Source organism: Mastigoproctus giganteus, chromosome 3 (genome assembly GCF_048544385.1).
Source record: "Mastigoproctus giganteus isolate SK-2022 chromosome 3, ASM4854438v1, whole genome shotgun sequence".
Taxonomy (NCBI): Eukaryota; Metazoa; Arthropoda; class Arachnida; order Uropygi; family Thelyphonidae; genus Mastigoproctus; species Mastigoproctus giganteus.
The window spans coordinates 41,560,041-41,585,255 of record NC_143577.1 but is presented as its reverse complement, the minus strand read 5'-3'; the positions used below and the strand labels follow the sequence as shown (position 1 = coordinate 41,585,255).

At 35.2% G+C, this 25,215-nt stretch overlaps 1 protein-coding gene across 1 annotated transcript in view; it reads left to right on the top strand.

The window, feature by feature from the left end:
* Positions 1 to 25,215, top strand: part of LOC150087903 (hemicentin-1-like) — a 1,496,027-nt gene that overhangs the window by 863,900 nt on the left and 606,912 nt on the right. Inside the window, exons 45-46 of the mRNA XM_090369959.1 lie at positions 600 to 878; positions 17,791 to 18,066. Coding sequence (XP_090226085.1) covers positions 600 to 878; positions 17,791 to 18,066 — 555 coding nt within the window. The remainder of the gene's footprint in view (positions 1 to 599; positions 879 to 17,790; positions 18,067 to 25,215) is intronic.

Sequence of the window (25,215 nt, the reverse complement as noted above, 5' to 3'; positions counted from 1 at the left end):
TTAATATCTCAGAAGTGATACTTTTGAGACATGTTTATTCAAACTTTTTTTTTTCTTTTAGCTGTAAAACGTGCCCCTTTAACAAATAATAAAGCAGACAACAGTAATATAAAACTAAAGCAAAACGGCATAAGGTAAAAATAAAGATAATATAGAAAAAATTAATAAAGCAAAATAAGACAATATAGACAATAATCAAGCAGATTATAGCAAGAAATAAAGCAGCAAATTAGGCAAAGCTTAGATTAAGATACAGCATATTACTTGTAAGTCTGAAATAGAAATATATGTGGCAGTTAGTTGTGATAGTTGTTTCTGTTTCAAACTCACAAATATTCCTCTGTAACCTCAGCTTAGTACTTATTTCCCTGGGTAATATGATTGTTTTCATATGGGTAAACGATTTATCCTTGCATAATATGGATTGCAATATTTTCTATACTACGATCTTTTGTTTTGAAGGAAAATAGTAAAGATAAGCTTGAGACAGTGAATTTTGACGCATTACTTTTTTAATTCTCTTTCATTCCTGTAATTAAAATATTTTTGTGATGTGACTCTGCTTTTATTTCCATTATGACTTTTATTTATTGTCATAGTTCCTGCCACAGTTAACACATCAGCTGTTGACCAATATCCAGTAGCAGTACAGAATGATGCTGTGAAATTAGAATGCCCTGTGGAAGGATATCCAAAACCACGTATTATATGGTATAAGGATTCTCAGATGTTATTTTCTGGATCAAGAATTATTATTTCACCAGATGATACTAGTATCACTCTTAATCGACTTTCACTATCTGATGCTGGTAATTACATTTGTATGGCAGTTAATGAAGCAGGTGATAGTGAAGAAGAAATATATCTTACTGTTCTCTGTAAGTTTTAATTTATTCATTAAAATCACAAAATTTGATAGTATAAAGCAGACTATGATGCTTAATATGTTCTACATTGATTTAAATATTTGTAGAAGAATAAGAGAAATTTACCTCAATATGATACGTAGAAATCCTTACCTCAATATGATATGTAGAACATATCATACTGATTAACCTCAATATGATATGTATGAAATATGAAATATGTAATTTACCTCAATATGATATGTAGAACATATCATATTGAGGTAAATTACAGTTTGAATTTTAAAAGAAGACTGGTGAGCTATATTTTCAATTTTTCATATTCTGATCCTAGAATAATTTATTATGTTAACTGTGTTTAACGTGATTTAAAATGTCTGATGGATATATGCGAAAACACGAAACTGGTTATGAAAAATGAAAGAAGAAAAAGATAAAGCTTTGGGTAAAATGAAAAATTCAATGCTGAAATATATAAATATTCCAAACCACTCCTGCAATAAGTCTACTCTTTCTCAATCTAAAGATTTCAGTGATGGCCTTCGTAGGCTTACCTCTAGGCCTACCAACAAAGGAACAAATAAAGGTCAAGTTGATATAGAATTAGAACCAGATCAGGTAGATTCCGTAGTGTTGACATCGATAACTGATGTAATTGCAAATAAGGATGAATCAGAGACTGTGAATGACATAAGTACCCAAAAAAACATCTGTTTCACTATCAGATTTCACTACTGATCCAGCTAAATGAAAAGTAAATGCTGATCTCATTCATCACATTGCCCAAAATGTGCCGTCTCAGTATTTGGAGTGCAATTCTCAAAAATTTGGCAAGAAAAGAAATGTTTTATAGGAAAATGGGAAATGGCGAGGTTGTTAAAAGAGACTGGCTAATATTCTCAGAATCTACTGGAAAAGTGTATTGTTATGTGTGTATGTTATTTAAAGATGGACTTAATGAGATATGTAATAAATTTCAAACTGGATTCGATGACTGGAAATATGCAAATGCAAGAATCACAGCTCAATAAAAATCAAAAGAGCATTTCACTTCTATATCTAATTCTCAAAAATGTTGCAGTTCCAAAAGTCTACCCAGATTGACACAAAATTGAAGGAAAAGCAACTAAATACTGGACTAAAGTTTTAAGACGAGTAATTGCGGTAGTAAAATTTTTGGCAAAAGGAGGTATAGCTTTTTGTGTTGATAATGAGCAACACACTAATCCAAACAGAGCAAGCTTATCTGCGAAAAGATCTAAACCTCCCAAGGACTTCCTAATTCATTTCACAAATATACGTGGTCTCAATTCTAATCTCAACGATGTCCATTTCCACTTGCAGTCTGCCAAACCCCATGTACTTTTTCTGACAGAATCTCAGTTATCGGTTGATTCAACTACTGCTCATCTCAGATGCCCAAAATTATTCGCTGTATGATTCCTTTCACCTCAAAGGTGGTACTTGTGCATATGTCCGTTCTGATATTCCCTGTCAGAGACTTGGCAATTTGGAATCTCCTCTCTTTGATCTTCTCTGGCTTAAAATCTCTCTACCTCATTGTGTCAAATTCATCTGTTGTCTCTACCGTTCTCCCAACTCGACTAATCACTTGGAGCTCTTTGACTTCCTCTCATTGCAACTTGACTTTCTCCAGTCCAACTCTTCTAACAGTGAGGTAATTTTCCTTGGTGATTTTAATGTTCACAACCCCAGCTGGCTTCCTAATCATACAGCCAATACGCTTGATCTTTTTCTCACAAACAACCCTTCCAAGTACACGGTCAAAGTGAGTGGTCCTTTAGGTACCTCAGATCACAACTTGGTGATTGTCTCTTCTCCAATGGAACCTTTATCTCATGGATATTCCCAACCTCGTGTGGTTTGACATTACAAGAATGCAAAATGGGATGACCTGCGAGACTTATTTTCTTCTTTTCCTTGGTCGGATTATTGTTTAAAAAGTTCTGATGTCAACGTTTGCTCAGATCGTGTCAGTGAAATTATTCTTGCAGGAATGGAATTCTTTATCCCACACTCCACTTTAAAATCTCGTCCTTTATCTAAACCTTGGTTTTCCAATAAATGTGCTAAGGCTGTCCGAGAGAAGAATGTTGCATATCGTAATTGGCTTGTTTCTAATTCTTCAGTTTCATTTTCTGCCTACACCAAAGCTCACAACAATTGTAAAGCAGTTATTAATCAGTCCAAACTAGAGTTTGAACAGGCTAAGAGTAGAAAACTTGCTTCTTGCCCTAATGGTAGCAGAGCATTCTGGTCTCTTGCCAAAGCTATTGGCCGCAACTTTTGCCCATCTCTGCTCCCACCTCTGTCCAAACCAGATGGTTCTGTTGTCACTTCAGCCAAGGATAAAGCTGACCTGCTAGCATCCCATTTTTCTTCCAGCTCATGTATTAATGATCTTGGTAAAACACCTCCCACCATTCCCAACACACTCCATTCAATGCCTCCTGTGGTCTTCCGTCAAAAGGATATCAGAAGGATTTTGATGAATCTCGATGCTAAGAAAGCTCCAGGTCCTGATGGTATTTCTCCACTTGTTCTCAAAACCTGTGCTCCCGAACTTACTCCTATTCTTTGCCGCCTTTTTTCACTTTCTTATTCTAAAGGTGTTTTTCCTTCTGCTTGGAAATTTGCTCATATCCAGCCAGTTCCTAAAAAGGGTGACAAATCCCTCCCATCCAATTATCGTCCCATTGCAATTACTTCTACTCTTTCTAAAGTAATGGAGAAATCAATTAACCGCCAACTCTTAAACTACCTAGAAACCTTCCGTCTGATCAACGATCACTAGTATGGATTCCGTCAGTGTCGATCCACTGGTGATATTCTGGCTTATGTTACGCATTTATGGACTAATTCAATGGAAAGGTTCGGTTTTGGTTTTTGGTTTGGTTTTTTTTTTTTTTTTTTTTTTTTAGGAGCATTAGCAACTAAGGCCATATTGCTCCGGGATATGCGGTGGTCATTCCCTGACCTTTCCACATCCTCCGTATTTGGTGGCGACGGGCTCGAACCCCGGTCTAATCAAGAAGCCTGTGCTATGCACCGCTGCTCCTTCCCACCTGGCTACGGAGGCGCCTGAAAGGTTCGGTGAATCACAAGTAGTTGCTCTTGACATCTCAAAGGCTTTTGATCCTGTTTATTAAAGAGCTTCTAAACAAGCTTCCATCTTATGGTTTGCCAACTGTTTTTAGTAATTGGTTATCCAGTTTTCTCTCTGATCGCTCACTGAGGGTGATGGTAGATGGCTCTCTGTCTTCTAACTTCTCCACTAATGCCAGTGTCCCCCAAGGTTCAGTTCTTTCCCACACTCTTTTCCTCTTGTATATCAATGACCTTCTTCCATTGACTGGAAATCCTATCCATAGTTTTGCCGCTGATAGCACATTGCATTCAACTTTCCATTTTGAGAAACCTTGTCCTGCTCAATCAGCTTCAACTTCTCGAAAATCTGCTACCAATTCCTTAAATGCCGATCTTCAGGTAATTCTCCAGTGGGGCAAAGACAACTTAGTTGATTTCAACCCTTCTAAAACTCAGTCTTATCTTATATCTCGCAAAAAGGATTCTTCTGCTCCAATGCTTATCTTTAGTGACACTCCGATTTCTAGGCAAAATGATATATCTCTTTTGGCGATTACCCTGACTTTAATCTCTCTTGGCACAAGCACATACAAATATTGCTTCCTCTGCATCTAAAAAACTTGGTTTTCTCTTTCGCTCTTGGCGTTACTTTTCTTCCAAACAGCTGCTCACTCTGTATAAATCGCAAATCCGCCCTGCCATGGAATATTTTTCCCACATCTGGGGTGGTGCCCCCAAAACCTCTCTCAGGCTTCTTGATTCCATTCAGAAGAGGGCAGTTAGGTTAATTAATGATTCATCTCTAACAGAGTCTCTCCACTCGCTGTCTCATAGACGCACTGTTTCTGCTGCATGCCTCTTCTACAGATACTTCCACGGGCACTGTTCTTCTGAATTGGCTTCTATAATTCCCGCTCTCTCTTTCAAAACAGTCCGAACACGTGCCGCCACCAGCCAACATCCGTTTACTGTCCAACTTCAAACCCACAGAGCCAACTTTTCATCTTCCTCATTTATTCATTCAACTGCCATTTTCTGGAACAACTTTCCTTCATACTTATTTCCTGAAAATTACAATCTACAGAAGTTCAAGTCCAGTGTCAACAAATATCTTCTTTCGTCTTCTCAATCTCCAACCCAAGCACGGTACTAAGTACTATAGGTTCTAATACCTCTCGTGTTTGGGGTTCACATAAAAAAAAAAAAAAAAACAATGACAACTTCCTTGGGTGTATCGATCTAAGGCGCCTCCTTAGCCAGGTGGGAAGGAGCAGCAGTGCGTAGCACACACTTCTTGATTAGACTGGGGTTCAAGCCCGTCACCTCCAAATACGGAGGATGCGGAAAGGTCAGAGAATGACCACTGCATATTCCCGGAGCAATATAGCCTTAGTTGCTAATGCTCCTAAAAACCAAATGACAAACAAAAAAAAAAAAAAAAAACAATCAATCTTCTATCTGAGTTTGATCCTTTTCTAAAACAGCATATAAGAAAAAACGGAAATCATGGAAGTGGTCACACAGTTCAGTTGTCAGTCATTATTTGTAATATATCAAAAGATGGCGAAGTACATGAGCATTTCCTGATATTGGTTCCCATTGAAAAGCATGATGAAAAATATCTTTTTGACATGGTAGCATCTGTTATTGATAAACATCGAATAGATGTAGCAAATTGCAGATCTCAGTCATATGGCAATGTTGCTAATATGAGTTGGATGTATTCTGGAGTCCAAACCAGATTCAAGGAAGTCAACAAACTAGCAGTATGGGTTCCATGTGCTTCACACAGTCTTAATTTAATAGGGACAACATCTGCAGAAAGCTGTTTGGGTGTCGTTAATTTTTTTGGCATTTTACAGTCACTCTACACATTATTTGCAGCCTCACCACAAAGATGATCTAAATTGAGTATGATGGAGAATACAGTCTCAGTCAAAAACCTATCAGACACAAGATGGTCATCCCATTACAATGCTGTGAGATCATTGAAAGAAAATTACAGTAAAATTCGTTCAGCACTCATTGATATCTCAGAATGTGAAGAACAAAAACTGACAGTGGTTCATGAAGCAAAAGTTTTGATAAATAAACTGAACAGGTTAGAAATAGCATTAATGACTATCACTTGGAAAGATCTTTTAAAAAACATAGATAGAGTGAATAAAGCAATTCAAGAACCTGGAATTGATTTATGTATAATTGTGAAATTATACATAACTCAATTATTGGATTATTTGATTGATGTTCGAGACAAAGACAAATTTGATGATTTTGAAAAAAATGGCAAAAGAATTCGTTCCAAATTCTGATTATAGACAATATGAAGACTGAAAGCAGAAAAGGAAGAAACCATTTGATGAAACACCAGAGGAATTGGTACGAGCCAAAATAAGAGCAAAAGATACATTTTGAATTCAAGTTTTTTATCATATTGTAGATGTACTAGTCACAGAAATGACAAAATGGTGTGCTGCATACAGTACATTGCATGATATAGATAAATCTATGTCAAAAGAAGAAATTTGATCCAAAGCCACAGCATTAGCCAACACTTACTCGTCCCACTTAGAAGTAGACTTTGTTGATGAATTCCTATTGTTTTCGGCACTATACAAGGACAAAACATCTGTGGCAGAATTAATAAAAGCACAAATAAAAGATAAACTGATTATTAGTTTCCCAAATGTACACATAGCTTTAAGAATTTATCTATCCATAATTGGATTGAATGCTGAAGCAGAGTGCTCATTTTTGAAACTTAAGTGGATCAAGAACTGTGTATGCTCAACTGTGAACCAAGATTGCTTATCATCGTTGGCACTTCTATGTATTGAGAATGATATTACTATAATAGTCATATGGACTTCAAGGACATTATTAAAGATTTTGCTACAACGAGAAGCTGAAGCAAGGAACTTTTGTAATCTTAAGAAATGCTACAGGTAATCTAGATATTTACGATATTTTAGATTTTGATTTTTTTAAATTCAAGTATATAATGTTGAAGTTTTATAATTTTTTTAATTTCAAGTATATAATGTTGAAGTTTTATAGTTTTTTTAATTTCAAGTATATAATGTTGAAGTTTTATAGTTGCATTTTTATTTTTATTTGTATTATTGTATTTTGTAAGTTGTATTTTTAAGTCCGAAAACCTTTTCCTCCCTTTTTTTTTACTTTTTTTTCTCCTTTCTTCATAGGCCCTAGGCACGGTGCATACAGTGCCTAATGGGAAATCTGGCCCTGATCCAAAGCATAATCTGTTATAGAAATAAACTTCCCCCTAATTACATTTTCATCTGAAAAGTTTCTTCGATAAACCACTTGGATGCTCGTCTAGAGATCCATTTTATTATTAATATTATCAGTTTACTTATCTAACACCCCTGTACAGACATTATCCAGGAAGGTGGCTAATACAGACATCCTACAACAAAATAGATAGCAACGAAGAAAATCATAAAATACATAACAATAAATACATTAACAGTTGCTTGATGCAAGCAACATAAATACAAGCAACAGTCACTATGAATGAATCTCATAGAATTTTTGCAGTCCTCACAAAGTCTGTTGAAGACAAAATTTGTTCATTACAGATGATCAAGAGTTCATAGGCACAAATTCCATAGAAATGTATATGCTCCTCTTCATTAAATTTGTAGTGTAGTATACAAGTCCGCTGCTATCAGCTTCCTGTAGGTTTTGTCATGACAGTATCTGTTCAGGTCGACTTTGAAGTCTCTAAAGAGCTCCAGAGTATTGGCAGGAAACAGCCACCTCAATCCCTCCATGTGATGGATAGTGCTTCGGAGACTATGAGGGTAGTAGAGCCGGGCCCCAGGGTGAGGCCTCACTACAAGATTATCTATTTGAGGGGCATCTAAACTCCCAGTCAGAAGTTGTGCAAGAGTGCAGATGTTATGCATGGTGACCATCTGTATCCACAGAGCTATGTTTAAGTTTGTATACAGTATGGATTTTGAAGTTGTAATGGGCTTCCTGGCAATCCTATTCAACCACCAGAGCACTCAGTATTCCAGGCTGAGAAACTTTCTAATATAAGTATTTGTGGCAGTGGACCGTATAATTGAAGCATGCAGGGAAACAGGAATGATACACCTTTGGATGTATTGGGTCACTAGTTGTTGATTCCGAATCCCAATTATCTCCTATTGTCACTTCAGGTGTTCTGATGTTCTGGTGTTCTGAAAGTGCCTTTTAAAAGTAAGGCCCCCTCATCCCATATCACTCCAAGGTCAGTGTAGTTGCCAACTTTCTTAATCTGTGCTCCATTAATAGATAACTCAATTCTGTTCTTTATCTTCTTATTAGTTATTGTCAGTTGTGCTGACTTGTCATATTTAAGCTTTAAACCTATCTTGCCTAAATATATGTGCAGTTTATATAGCTTAGCTTTGTTGTGGGAATTGACACCGGACACAAGGGCTAGTTCACTAGGAACAACAAAATACTTAAAATCATTACCATATGAAATAAAGCTCTGATTCTGTGATAGAAAAGGTTTCAGGGCCGCCTCAAAAAGCAAAGCAGATAAAAGATCTCCCTGAAAGATGCCCCAAATGAGGGTGTATTCTTCATGAAATTCTTGGTGTTGTACGATTAGGTGACTTGGCTTCAAAATGGTGTTGATAATCTGTAATAGTTTGCCTTCAATGTGGAAGTAAACTGACAAAATATTTTCAAGAGCAGATAAGGAAACATTATTAAAAGTTGCCTTAATGCCTTTGACATTAAGGCCAAAGAATGTGATATCAATTTGGGCCTTTTTGTTTAAAGCTTGTACTCTGAAGAGAGTCTCCAACAAATTAGTAATAGTGAATCATCTTTGTACTATGGTATGGAGGTGAGGTGGCCTGTGCACAAAACAATGTTGGGTTAAAGCAGGGAGGATGGCCTTTTTCAAAGAGTTTTAATAGCAAACAACTTATCGATATGGGTCGAAAGTCTGAAGGGTCTTTAGGGTTCTTCTTTTTTGGCACTGGCCTCACATAGTAGTGATTCCATCTTTTAGAGAGGCACTCCATCTTTCAGGATGTTTTGGAATATGTGCAACAACACATCAATAATATAGGCGCTACATATTTTTAAAATAAAAATTGGGAACCTGTTGGGGCTGATTGTAGATTTGTTAGGCAAGGTATTAATAGCATTAATGAGATCTGATCTCTAGAAACAGTGACGTTGGATAATACATTCCCACAAACACCACCATTTGCCAAAAAAATGTTGTGCCATGTCCTCTGGCCAATATTCTTGATCATTTGTAGCTTTCCTTTCACCTGGCAGCCTTTCAAAGTATTCCTTAGCCCAGTGTCTGAATGTAGTTTCCTCCATTTCAAATTTAGTAGCCTTTTTGCTGACAATTCGTTTTGAATGTCATACTTTTCTTAGAATCTTTTCTTAGCAAGTTGTTTCTTTTTCAAGAAGATTGTTTTTTTTCCCTTGTTAGTTGTTGGCACATCAGCTTCTATGGCCATAATGCACCTCCCAAAGTTTTTTTTGCATTTTACTGTGATCCAAGCCCAAGGCGGGAATCGAACCCTTGACCTTTGGGTTGCCAGGCAGGCACTTTACCTACCTGGTTAGCGTGGTCGGCTTCAAGAAGATGGCTCTTTTTTTCTTATAGTCCTTGAGGCCTTCATTAAGCACGGAATTTCTTGATTTCCATTAAGCCTTTTGCCACGAACACCTGTTTTAAAACCTCATTGAATCACAGTTTGGTTTTGTCGGTGGTTCTTACCTCCTTTGAGGCACCCAGGTCAGAAATTAATACGAGCTGTTCCTCAATCAAGTTGGTAGCTTCTTCCACCAGTTTATTGTAGAAAGCATCCCATTTTTTGAGCCTTCTTCCTGAATGAGGCAGAGATAGCTTCAAAGTTTTCAGTTTGAATTGGTTTGATTTGTTCACCTGTCAGCATCGTCGTTAATTGGGGTTGCCTGCTGTATGATGATGAAACCAAATAGTTCTAAAACTGGTCACATCAGTGCCTTAGATAAAAGTAATAAAATAAAATCAAAATTAATTCCAAAATAAAATTACATTATCAGGCTAGAACTGACAATAACATAGCTGCCCTTTACATACAGAAGGAGAGTCAAGGATTGCGATTGGACTGTCAGTCAATATTAGGTCTGGATTTCAGTAAAAACATTCAGCTAGGTATCTTCTTGTATTACATTATGTTCATATGTGTATTACATATATGAACATAATATTTGTACTAATATAATAAAAAATCATACATACTGCACAAATCACATGCTATTGCACTTTTATGGAGCCAAACATTTTGAAGATTTTAAGTATATATAATGACTAGATGATAAGTGTAGCGTAGCTTAATTTTCAGCACTCCCCTCAAGTGCTGAGAGGTGAGTGCTGAAAATTAAGCTACCCGTACTTATCATTTAGTCATTATATCACAGCACATAAGGAATCCTTAATATATGATCAGTAAATATCATTAAATAAATTCCTTCTTGACAGTATAGTAACTTTGTCAATTGCCAGTCATTTAGAGATGACCCTTTCACCAGGATTGAGTTGCATGTTTTTTCCTATTTTGCAGAATGAGAAGCACTGATTTTCTCCTAGAAAATCAGGACTTCTCATCCTGCAAATAGGCAGACACACCAGAGACTACTTGCAATTTACAGACAATATATTAAGGTTTAATGGCCCTAGATGCTTCAGTGGCAGTTTTAAAAACAATTTCCTGGTCCTTGTTTTCTTCTGTGCTCTGCTTAATATGATGTATTTGGTTTTTTATCAGAAAGAGATTAGAAGAATTTTGAATTTTAAATAATCTTTATATTAACAAGTCTCCAGGTCATGATGGCATTGCTAGATCATCTTTTTAAATTCTCTTACTGCACTGATGTTTTTTCATATTACAAGGCAATTTTCTGATATTATTAATCACCCCCCCCCATTTCATAAACTCATTCCACTCCCTCTACAGAAATGTTCAGTTTAGCTATGTGCCTTTTTCACAAATCTTTCCATAGGCACTATTCTTCTGATTTTTGTATTTGTATCTGCCATATTAAAACATTTTAAACTGACATATAAGTTAGTGCATTTACATCATGTTTGTGCGTAACTAAACTTGTTTGAAAGGTAAACAGGGAGTTTGCATATAAGGCATAATTTTAAAACATTTCATATTGTGAACTGCTTTATAACAAGTTATCCTGCTCTTTTACCCTACTCATATAGTTTAAAATTTATATCTTTTGAGGTGTGAATAGCAAACTTGTTTGTTTTGGAGTTCTAATGTAAGGCTTGAATTTGGTGTCCTTTTCAGTAATTTTATTGGTTAAATGTAAGAATGCCAGGGAAAATTTTAGGAGCACACTTTGGCTGGGAACTACCGATACATTGCATTGTTGTGCTGCATGTACATTATTCCATTGGCTTGAGGCTTTGTAGCCCCAATTAGAGAAGAACAGTCATTCCTGAAATGGTATCATATGGGTAGTGGCACTCAACTGAGAAGTAACAATATACTTCTCTATTTGGGAAGTGTTACTAAATTTGAGGTAGGGCAACTCATTTGATGTTTTGAAGTAATGCCTTATATTCAAAGTTTGTTTGTTTCAAACAATTTAGCTATGTACAGACATGTTGCAAATGCACTAGTGTGTGTACTTTAGTCTAACCAGTGTACAAGCTAGTTAAGCAAGATTTTACTTTTACAAAACTACTGTTTCCTTCAGAATGTTATTTCTATCTAGATGTCCCTGAATTTCAATTATAATTATCACTTCCATGATTTTCCTTACCCCTAAAGTCAGACTAAATCAGTAAATGGTTATTTACTGTGCACGTAGAGCCACCTTTTTGGATTGGCAGTATGTTGGCCCTTCTCCAATTCAAAGAAATCTTCCCTGACTCCAGTGGTACCCTCATAATTAGTTTAAATGGTTGAGTGCAGTTGCACATGTCCCTCAAAATTACTGCATACTAACATCAAACAAGTTGAAAAATGTACACAGTGTGTTAAATTAACAGGTTCATTAGGAAATAGTAATAGTTCATGATTTATAACAATAACTTTTATGAAGAAAATGAAATCATTTCCTTTTGCACATTAGCAGATGTACAAAACATTTGGAACAAACACAATATTAGATATTATTTGTTGTCACTGCCGATGTGCAAAACATTAGAACAAACATAATATCTAATGCCTCATCTGCAATGTACAGTGTATGGATAGCCTATGTGATATGTATGAAAAAGAAATAATAATCACTAGATTTCTGTTAGTCCAATTTTGAAGAAATTTGGGAAGGCTCAATAAATTGTCTAAAAGAGAGAAGTATAAAATTTCATGATAATCAGTCCACTGAGAGATGACTAATTACATGAAGACAGATGGATAAAGAAATGCTAATTTCCAGATTTCTGGTCCAATTTTAATGAAATTTTAAAAGGCTTGGCAAATCTCTCCAAAAGAGCTAACTATAAAATTTCATCTAAATCCATCTACTGGGATTTGAGTTATAACATGCAGACAGATGGACAATAAATAATAATTTCAGGATTTCTTTTGATATGATTTTAATGAAATTTTGGATGGCTTGACAAATTCTTCTGAAAGATTAAAAATAAAATTTTATAAAAATCCATCCATTAGGAGTCAGGTTATTCCATGCAGACAAACAGAACAGACAGGAGAAAATGACCAAAGACAATAGGTGCTTTATGCATATATGCTAATGCACCAAACAAAGGAGACTCAAATGTTTCATTAGCACAGTATCTCCTCACTTTGACTTTTGTCTGTAAAGATTAATGTGAAATACCTGTTCAGTTCATCAGTAACATCAGCAAAATATCTACAACTTTCCTGTGTCTGTTAGGGTCTATCAGGGATTAATTAATCTATCAGACCCTGAATCTATCAGGGTCTGATAGATTCATTATTTTCTTTGTGTTTGCATACATTAAAAACTTCTTTTCCCCCATTCTTTGCTCTCTTGACTAGTGATTTCTCATAAGCAGCCTTTGTGAGGCTGATCAAGTTATGTCTCTTTTATCATTCATCTCAACATCCTGTCTCTGCAATATTTTCTTATTGGTGTAAGTGCAATTGTAGATCCTCTGATCACTGCTTTAAAGGTATAATTCTCCTATATTCACTCTCACAATAGTATCTGTCCAGTTAATAGAGGCCATGTAGCATCTTAAGCTGTTATAGTCCTCTGTTCTCAAATTAAAACCCATTCCTTTATCTTCACTGAAGGAACTGAAAATCTGCTGGCTGGCTGCCATGTGACGTGCACTGTTTTTTTGTACTGTTTTGCTATTTTGCAGTGCCCTCTTTTTTTTTTTTTTTATTATAAATTTTTGCTATTTCTGCATAATAATAATGTGTGTGCGTGCGCACGAGCGTGTGCATGCGTGTGTTATAAATGCCGCTTAGTGTTCTAATGTGTCTATAAATGCTGCTGAGTGTTCTGATGTGTTATAAATGCTGTTGTCTGTTCTAATGTCTTATGAATGCTGTTGTGTTTGCATCTTAGTTGTGTCAAATTTTATATTGCAATACTGATAATTTCTCATTTGGTAATTATCAATGGAACCATTATCATAGTAGGTGTTTTTCTACAATCTAAAATCCAGGAAAACTAAGAGATGAAGAAGGGTGTGTTTCACTTTTATTAATGTATATTCAGACTCCAGGGTCTGAGGCAGATGCCTATTGTGATTTATTTTTTTTAACTGGATCATGCTGAATGTGAAGGTATTGCTATTCTGTAATCAAGTCACAAAGGAGGTTAGGCCAGCGAAGGCAGATTACAAGAAATCTTTGGCAAAGGATGCTAAGAAAAACATCAAGGATTTCTTTACTTATATAAACTCTAAAAGGAAGGGGATGAATCTGATTGTCCACTTGATATCGATGGTTTGACTATTGATGATCCTGCTCAGATAGCAAACAAACTGAATGAGTATTTTGCATCTACATTCACACATGAGGAGTTATTAAGGTTTGAAAATGCCAGAAAGTTATCAAATTGTAGCAGGATGCTTAATGATTTTGTAATAACTGAGAGCAAAGTGGAGGAGAAATTGTGGAAGTTAAACATAAGAAAGCACCTGGGGTGGATGGGATCTATCCAGTTATATTAAAGGAGGAGGCAAAGAAAGTAAGCAACCCCTTAGCCATAATTATGAGAGCATACTTGGACTCAGGGGAGGTCTCCGTGGACTGGAGATATGCAAATGTATTGCCAATTCATAAAGGGGGATCGAAGGGTGACACTAGTAATACAGCCCAGTTAGTATTACTTCTGTTCTGGGTAAAATAATGGAGTCACTGGTTAAAGATGCATTGCAGGATCATCTAGACAAGACTGCAGCAGTAATGCAGACACAGCATGGGTTTGTTAAGGGAAAGTCTTGTCTGACAAATTTGATAGGATATTATTATGATGTGCTTACAAAGGAACTGGATGCAAAAAATAATTTTGATATCATATACTTGGATTTCAGGAAAGCTTTTGACACTGTTGTGCATGGAAGACTACTGTACAAATTGGAGCAGAATAGTATTAAGGGTAAGTTGCTACAATGGATAAAAGGATGGTTGATTGGGAGAAGACAGAGGGTTGTAATCAATGGGTGCTGCTCTTCGTGGACTAATGTTATTAGTAGAGTCCCACAGGGTTCGGTGTTGGGTCCACTGTTGTTTTGTGTATTTATCAATGATATTGATCAAGGTATATCAGGCTTAGTGTCGAAGTTTGAAGATGATACAAAGGTTGGCAGGGTTGTTAATGACAGTAATGGCAGTGTGCTACTGCAACAGGATCTAGAAAATTTGGGCAGATTGGCTGAGAAGTGGCAACTGAAGTTTAACATTGACAAATGCAAAGTACTGTATACGGCTAGAAGTAACCCCAGAGAAATGTACCAACTGTGTGCTACTACACTTAAGGTGGTAGAGAATGAAAAAGACCTGGGAGTAATTGTGCAGTCAGATATGAAGTTTGCTGAGCAATGCAGACAGGCTGCCAGGGCAGGTCATTGGGTTTTGTCAATGATATATAGGAATTTTGCTAGCAGGGAAAAGGAGTTGATTGTCCCTCTGCATAAGGTAATGATCAGGCCACGCCTTGAGTACTGCGTACAGGTCTGGAGGCCTCATTTTAAGAAGGATGTAGATTTGCTTGAGTGTGTACAGAGAAGGGCAACAAGATTGGTGAGGGGAATGAAGGGATCCTCTTACCAAGAGAGGCTAAAGTTCTGCAAATTGCAGCGGGTGGAGTCTATGCACCTGCAAGGTGATCTGATTGAGGTGTATAAGGCCTTGAATGGGTTGAGCACACTGAATTCTGATATGATTCTTCCACTTGTTAAGATTACGAACCTAAGGGGGCAAAATTCAAATTGAGGAAAGACAGATGTAGAATAGATGTGCGGAAATTTGCCTTTAGTCAATGCAATGGGTGGTTAATTACTGGAACAAACTTCCATCTGTCGTTGTGGAAGTTGATAGGTTAAATAAATTTAAGGAGGAACTGCACAAAGATTTAGAGGTAATTGTTTTGTAATTTCAAAATCAATGGCTGAGCTGCCTAAGCTCATGCTTTCTTGCATCATGTGCCAACACTACTACTACTATTATTCTATTTGGGGACGTTAATCTTACTCTTCCTCAGAGAAATGTTGATGATACGTGTGAAACTATAGGTCTAAGTCAACTAGTTCAAACGTATACTAGTATAAATATTTAATAGCCTTAACAATTATTTTTATATATATATATACACAGGGTGATTCAAAAATTTATTTTTGATTCACCCTTAAATTTATTTAACCTATCAACTTCCACAACGACAGATGGAAGTTTGTTCCAGCAATTAACCACCCACTGGCTAAAGGAAAGTTTCGGCACATCTATTCTACATCTGTCTTTTCTTAATTTGAATTTATGCCTCCTTATGTTCGTAATCTGAACAAATGGAAGGATCCCATCAGAATTCAGCGTGCTCAACCCATTCCTTATACACCTCAATCAGATCACCGCACAGGTGCCTAGTCTCCAGCCACTGCAGTTTGCAGAACTTTAGCCTCTCTTGGTAAGAGGATCCCTTCATTCCCCTCACCAATCTTCAAGCAAATCTACATCCTTCCTAAAATGAGGTAGGTGCCTCCGTAGCCAGGTGGGAAGGAGCAGCAGTGCATAGCACATGCTTCTTGATTAGACCGGGGTTCGAGCCCATCACCACCAAATGCGGAGGATGTGGAAAGGTCAGGGAATGACCACCGCATATCCCAGAGCAATATGGCTTTAGTTGCTAATGCTCCTAAAAACCAAATAACAAAACCTAAAATGAGGCCTCCAGACCTGCACAGTACTCAAGGCGTGGCCTGACCATTGCCTTATACAGAGGGATAATCACCTCCTTTTCCCTGCCAGCAAAATTCCTATATATCATTGACAAAACCCCATGATCTGCCCTGGCAGCCTGTCTGCATTGCTCAGAAAACTGCATGTCTGACTGCACAATTACTCCCAGGTCTTTTTCATTTTCTACCACCTTAAGTGTAGTACCACACAGTTGGTACATTTCTCTGAGGTTACTTCTACCCATATGCAGTACTTTGCATTTGTCAAGATTAAATTTCAGTTGCCACTTCTTAGCCCATCTAACCAAATTATCTAGATCCTGTTGCAGTAGCACACTGCTATTACTGTCATTAACAACCCTGCCAACCTTTGTATCATCTGCAAACTTCGACACTAAGTCTGATATACCTTCATCAATATCATTGATATATACACAAAACAACAGAGGACCCAGCACCGAACCCTGTAGGACTTCACTAATAACATTAGTCCATGAAGAGCTGCACCCATTGATTACCATCCTCTGTCTTCTCCCACTCAACCATCCTTTTATCCATTGTAGCAACTTACCCATAATACCATTCTGATTCAATTTGTACAAGTCTTCCATGCGAAACAGGTAAATCAAAAGCAACTAATCTTATGTCCTATCATTTGAATAGTTTCTCTTTACATGCTTCATTATAATGATTATATTTTTTATAAAGGTATGAATATTTATTGTACAGTACTACATTGATATTCTCATTACAATGATATTCGTTAAAATGAAATATTTTTATGTAACAATACAAAATATTTTTATGTAAAGATTGGCATGGTATGGGAAATGATTTTGTTTTACCTAATATTTCATTATTCTGACATTTGTTACACTAACATTTTATTGCTTTATTTTTATTTTATTTTGTAAATAAATAAATTAATTTTTTTTCATTTTGTTCAGCAAGTTGCATCAAGATTTTACTGTAGTAAAAAATTAGTAAAATTATCAAATCTGTGAATGAATTTCACTCTATGGCTCAGGGCTAGCATACTACCTGTGGATATGGTACTTGATTTAGTTATTAACTTATTGAGTTAATTTTGTATATATTTAGTTTTGTAAATTAAATATACAAAATGTTTCAGTTAAAAACAGTGCATGTTAGGAAAGAAAGGAAGCAAGTTATTTTGTTGGTTTATTACTTTATTAGTTATTTTATTACTTTATTATAATAAAGTAATATAATTTTTGATGGAAACCTGTTTTGGAGTAAATATTGAAATGATAAAATATTCTAATTTTTTTACAGCATAGGTTTCAGAGGTGACTATTCAGAATATTAAGGCAGTTGCTAATTTTTTATCACTTTGTTTAATTTTTGTCTGTTATTTTAATTTCTTAATTTCCTAATTTTAGTAATGTGTTTTTTTAATTTCAGCTCCACCAATAATTGAAGGATTAGACTTCCATGGAACAAATAATGCTATAGTTAATTTACCATTAAGAATTGTTTGTGAAGTGGAAGGAATTCCTCCACCACAGATAACTTGGTTGAAAAATGATGAAATACTAAATTCTCATCACTATAGTTTCTCAGGTGGAGGAAAATTTTTGGATATAAAGAGGGTGCAACTTTCAGATGAAGGAATTTATACTTGCCATGTGGAAAATGATGCTGGCAGTGCCAGAAAGGACTTACAAGTTGATGTACTTGGTAAGTTAATATTTGTTTATTTTCTGTTTTTTTTCTTTTTTGCGAAAAAGTTTTTATTTACATTATATTAAATAAAAAGAAAAAAAGAAATCTCTCATTATCAAAATATCTATAAATGCATGGAACCTTTTGAAGTTAACTTAGTACATTGAGAGAGTTATCCCACTCTTCCATTACAACAAAAAATGAGCTTGGCTTTGAATGTGGGTGGGCAAGAGCAGCAGTGCATAGCACACGCTTCTTGATTAGACTGGGGTTCGAGCCCGTGACCACCAAATATGGAGGATGCGGAAAGGTCAGGAAATGACCACCGCATATCCCCGGAGCAATATGGCCTTAGTTGCTTATGCTCCTAAAAACCAAATAACAACAACAGTTTTGCATATGTATTCAATTTACATTATACTGCACTGAGATCTGAAAGAACTTTTTAATTCTTTAGAAGCCCTTACAAGTGCTTCTAAATTTTTTTTTCAAATCTCAATGCAATATAGATTGAATACATGTGTAATTCTGGCATGTTTTGTTCTTTGCGTGCATATTTTATATTAGCTTTACGCTGTTCTTTTTTTTTTTCCCCACATAGCTCACTGGTTGTCTCATACATTTTAAATGGAATTTATATCATTATTTAAAATAAACAACTGTTATTATTCATTGACAATTCTGTATTCTATTCTATCACAAATATTCTGTTCTATTCTGTTCTATTCTATTCTGTACTATTGCATATAGAATTAGAATTTTTGCATGAGAACTTGTCAGAAGTGCTTCATGTGTAAACTTTCTTATCTACTAAAGTTATAAAGTTTTAGAGTAATGCACAGTCTTAAAATTTCTAATTATATTAACATCATCATTATCATTTTAAAAGTGCATAAAAAATATATGTGCAGTTTTTGTTTCAAAGGTGCCAGGACTTAAATTTTTTTTTAACAGAAAAAATTGAGTTTAAATTTTTTCTGTTGAACAAAAGGAAATGCCTCATTTATATATTTCAACTTAGAAGTTGAATTTAAATATAAAAATGAAGGAAGGACACTTTTTCCCAACCTGGAAAGTTTGGTTTAGCTAGCAAAAAGGTGCATTATAGCCTTAGTTGCTAATGCACCAATAAAAATCCAAACCAAACAAACAAACAAACAAAACTAGCAGAACAAATTGTTTTAAGCTTCTCCAGATTTCTGATTTTCCATATCAGGAAAAAAAGGTATGACTTAATTCTAAAAGAAATTAAATAAAAAGTAAAATTAAATAAAAAACAAAACTTACTATTGTGAGCTTTGCATAGGCAGAAAATGAAGCTGGAAATTTGTATATAAGCCACGTATGATTTGTTATATTCTTATACTTAACAGCCTTAGCACATTTTTTTAGAGAAACTATGTTTTAGATAAAGGATGAGAGTTTAGGGTGGAATGAGAATGAAGGATTTCATCCCTGTGGCAAATTCTAAGCAAATACTGTGACTAGAAGATTTAAAATAGTATTCCTCCCAAGAAATTGCAGAATAGAAGCTCTGCAGATTATGCAGTTTTCTGCTGTTATAATAGCAAGTGACATAAGGTAAAGAATGGCTTTGAGACAGAGGATCCATTTGAGGAGTCCATCAACAAGTTGCTATTTGAGGTACCTGGAGGACAGCTAACATTGTGTATTTTAAGAATTTTTGGTGAAAATATCAAAATCATTAGCTATGTTGTTAAGCTTGTCTGGTATTCTAGTAGGTAAATGAAAACAATTGTGTAAGTTTAGTGGTAATAGCAGAAGCCTCAGCATCTCTAACAGCTAGGTCTGTACAACTAAAAAATTGAAAACCAGCTGGAGTTGTGAACATAAATTCACCAAGGAAAAGTTAACTTCATTATTAAGAAAGTTGTAATGTATAAAATTGAGTTTCAAAGAAAAAGACAAATGGTTCCGAGCAGATTATACATGAAGATGGAAGTTGAGAACAGAAATAAAACCACATTTCTCGGTGAAATGAACTGGGAAATTTTTGAGAGGTTTAGTTATTTTTGAATAATTTCAGTAGTTTGATTATTAATAATATTTTTGAGTAGCAGAATATGAATGAAGTGATGAAAGAGAGAGTTGAACTTCATGTACAGTCTTCAGAAATTTTGAACTTGACTGAATATAAAGTTGAAAGAAAATCCATTTTTTTTTTTTTTATATAAAACTGAAAATTCTGAGACAATTTCTAGCTTTGTGAAAAAAGAAGCCTAGAAGCAGTGTATGGAAAATAATTAAGATACACTACTTCTAGGCATCATAATACTATTAGTATTAGCAAGTGGCAAATATTGCAAGAAAGCAAGCTTATATAGCAGCAGCAAAAGAGGGAGAAAAAAAAAAAATCTTCCCACATTATCTTTCCATCCTCTACAGTAGTTGGTCTAGTTCTTCCTTGAATTTATTCAAACTACACACACATACAAAACAGAAGATGGAAGTTTGTTTCAACAATCAACTATATACTGGCTGGTTGCAGGATAGATGTGCAGCATATTGATGCATATCTATTCTACAACCATCCTGCCTTGGTTTGAATTTATGCCCTCTTATGTGTAGTCTGAACAAGAGGAAGGATGCCATCAGTATTGATCTTGATCAATCCACTGAAAGCCTTAAACACCTCAATCAGATCACCTCACAGGTGATCCAGATGCTGTAATTTGATGAACTGAAGCCTTTCTTTGTAAGACATTGTTTTGTTTTCCTCCCAGTCTCATTGCTCTTCTCTGTACTTGTTCCAGCAGCTCTACATCCTTCCTAAAATGAGGCCTCTAGACTTGTATGCAGTACTCAAGATGTGACTTAAACATTGCCTTGTACAATGGGATAATCACCTCCTTAACCCTTCTAGCAAAATTCCTATGCATCATTGACAAAACATGAGCTGTCCTGGCAGCTTAACTGCACTGTTCAGAGAACTTCATATCTTACTGCATGATTATCCCCAGTTCTTTTTTGTTTTTCCACTACCCTTGTAGTGGGTAGTGGAAAAACAAACTAGACTAACAAACAGTTGGTTTGTTAGTCTAGGATTGTTGCTATACTTATTCAGCACCTTGCATTTGTCAGTGTTAAACTTTAACTCCCATTTCTCACCCCATTGACCTAATTTTTTAGATCTGGTCACAGTTCATTACTGTCATTAACCACTGTGCCAACCTTTGTATCATCTGCAGATTTAGACATTAAGCTTGATATATTTCATCAATATCATTGATAAATATAGAAGAAAACAATGGTCCCAACACTGAACCCTGGAGGACTCACTAATAACATTAATCCACGAAGAGCAATCTCCATTGATTACCACTCTCTGTCTTTCCCCCACTCAACTATCCCTTTATCCATAGCAGCAATTTTCCCTTAATGCCACACTGCTCCAATTTGTATGACAATCTTTTATGTGCAGCAGTATCAAAAAGCTTTCCTGAAATGCTGTAATTGAAGTGTAACTGCAATCATGCTGTGAACAAAGTATAACTCCATCTTGTCTTGATGTTTCTACATTATTTCTTTAGCCAATACCCTAGGGGCTCACATCTGGTGAGTATGGGCTTGGCACATCCAGGGTCCTGAGCTGGATATCATCATTCTTCTCTTTCTTGGTGATTCCCTTCTACTTCTGATTCTTGTTCTCTCTCTTTCTCTTTCAGGGTGACTCAGACATTTTTTTTTAGCTGGTGCAGCAAAAGCCTCAGGCTTCCTTGCATCATATGGCTAATAATAATAAAATAATAATAATATTTTATTATTATTAGCCATATTAAGCTAAAAGGTCTGTAATTACATATATGTCACTTATTGATTCCTCTTTGTTAACTGGAGAAACATTTGTGCATCTTTAGCCCACAGGAATATCCCCTGAATCCAAAGATGTTCTGATAATTATAGCTAAGGGTTTTTCTTATCTACTTTACTGTCTCCCTTAATATAATTGGATAGATCCCATCTACCTCAGCTGCCTTTTTTATGATTTTCTTCATCGATTTCTCTTCCACTTTCCTCTGTCATTTTTCAGGTGGTGTCTTCCAATAGTTCTTGCAAATTGTTCAATAAAAAAAGTGAGTATTCCATTCCTGAGATCCTTGCTGGGAAAAAATAACTCTAATAAGATTGTTCCTAAAATCACTACACCTAACATTAAAGGAAAGAGTTGAGTTTTATTGGCGCATCAGCAACTATGGCTATAATGCGCATTAAAGGAAAAGTTATGGTGATAATTTGTTTCTGACTATCTTATATGGGTTTTCTTCTTCCCAGTTATGAGTGGTTCGAGAGTTGATAATTCCATTTCTTGTGAAACATGATTTCTTTGTAACCAGAACTTGGCTGAGAAGTTGGGCTTCATGTGTATGTTGCAAAAAAACATTCTGTATTTATTCATGTCTTGTGGCAACAATTCTTGAACAAACTTACTATGAAATTGATCTAATTTATATTCCTGTAACATAATCCATGCACTTTAGATGAAACATTTATGTAACCTGATAACTTTGTAGTAAAGGGATACTCGTTTAGCACAAAGTATTTGTTCTTGAACATTTAAATTCGTAAAAATCTCTCTACTGGTGTTCACCCTTAATGTTTTCTTCATACCTGTTTCTCTTAAGTCATCTCTCCACACCAACAATTGGTTTATAATTTGTAACTCTGCAAGAGTTCCAAATTATAAACCAATTTTTGGTGTGAAATTTTTTGGTGTGAAATTTTTATATACTTCACCTTAAATGGGCAGTTGGCAGTTACAGAGAGCAGTCATGCTTCAGTTAGCTTTGTTATATTATATTGAAGAAGATTATAAGAATATTTGTTTTTCTTAAGTTAAATATCTTTATAAATATATTTAAAGATATTTAAATATATTAAATTATTAAACTTTTAAATATATTTAGTTACACAAATTTTGATATTTGTAATTTTATGAATTAAATTTCTTTAATTTTGGTTAGTTATTTTCTGTAATATTTTGTTAATTTAAATTCTGTAAAATTAATTCTCCAATATTTTGTTAGTTCATTTTTTCTTAATAAAGGTTGTACAAAATCCACTTTGAATACCTCATCCAAGGATGTAGTACTCTTGGATGAGTTATTCAACATGTCTCGATCATATTATTGGCAATTTGGGTGCATTACTAGATGAATTTGAGTAACTGAAGAAATGAGTGGTTGCATCTCAAGTATATCTAGTCACCTGGCAGGTGATGTGCCCCAATTTGGGTGTCAGAACAGAATAGTTGGTGCATATTGCTCAGGTTCTAGAGGATTTAGTTTAATTCCAAAAGTCCATTATCAGAGAAATGGGTAACATTTTTTATAATAAGGATAGGTGGACTAGAAATAAGGTATGCCAGGAGCTAGAGGTCTGCACAGGCCCCAGGCCTAGCCCTCGCACCCTGTAACAGAAGGATGTTCGGGCTGGGTAACACAAATGATGTTACCCAGCCTCGGTTCGGGTACAAATAATTGTAATGAATTGTTATTTCCAAACATTTCGGATTGTTTCCCACATATATATATATTTTTTAAATATTTTGTTATGCATTTAAATTCTTAAAGGTTTTTTTAGAAAAAATGTGTATTAGTTGTCTGTTGACGCTTTTTAATTGACCAATAAGTCACACTTTGCCAACATCTCCAAAATTCACCGAAATTTGTACTCTTTCGTGGAAATGACCCAGTCTATATTTTTGCTCAGTAAAGTAGCCTTTACCCTTAAGCGGGCACAGTTGCAATTTATGTTACATCAAGGGTATATGAGTCATTATGTCCCCTGGCAATGGGTTCCTTTTAGTTGTATGTGTACAGTATACAGTATTTCTTAAAAGTGTGATGCCGTTAATTCCCTTGCTCTACTACATCCCAGATTTTGGGTTGACCTACTTTCAATCTAAGAACATTCACTTGTAACACTTTCTAACTGCTTCTTTGCTAAATCCAATGCTGACCAATAATTAAAAAATACAGGTAAGGGGAAGCTTAGGTTCTAGAGGATTTAGAACGATTCATTCTAGAGGATATGAGAATTGCCAGTGACAGTCAGTTCTAATTTTTTAATTTAAGTAGAGGAGGATATCGATATTCATTTTGGAATTATATTAAATATGAAAATTAAAAATTTATTACATTTCCTTTTTTATATAATTAATATTGAAAATTATATTGGATATTTATCATTGTTATATAATTATTAATATTAAATTTTGAATCTGAAAGTTTATTTTTTTTATTGTTATGAAACTTCAAAGCAATGCTAGTGATTTTATTTATATAAAAAGTTCAAATGAAACTTTGAAAAAAAAAATTTGGGCTCTGGTCAGGTCGGGCCTTCTACGTTCGGGCTGGGAAAAAATAAAAAATTTAGGCCTGTGTAGACCTCTACCAAGAGCAACAGTTAATGATGTTACCAACAGATCATTAGACTTTGAGAGAGGGGAAGAGTTTATTCATATAGGGACCTAATGATATTCATCAGAATGAGTGTTGAAGGATTAATGTAGGAATGTCTAATTTAACCATCACGCTGTATTGCTTGAGCTTATTATTGATGAACTAATTAATTGCTATATTTTAGAATATTTTGATTCCTATTTATGAGGATAAATAGTTAAAAAAAAAAAAAAAAAAAAACTTGTTTAGATATCTATTTACCAGATATGGAGAAGATAAAGAGAATGAGAAAGCATGGAATAAACAGTCCTGAGAGAAAGTGAGGAAATCAGAGATCATATTCTTGATTGGATGCAGAGGAGTCCACAGAGATCAATTGGTTGGCTACAAGTGCATCATGGCATTGAGCATTGGAGAGCATAGTAAAATGGATAATGTGACTCATTCATCTCCATTAGCATTAGCATTAGTAGGGGCATATGATGCAAGAAAGCAAGCTTATGCAGCATCAGCCAAAAAAAAAAAAAAAACACACTTCCATTTCACCCCTCCAAAGTATTGTCCATTATACTGATTATAATTCAGCATTAGCATTAGTAGAGCCATATGATGCAAGAAAGCAAGCTAATGCAGCATCAGCCAAAAAAAAAAAATTCCACTTCACCCCTCCGTTTGTTCGAAATACCTGTCCAGCTGATCCTTAAATTTATTTAGGCTATCAACTTCCACAACAAGGGATGGA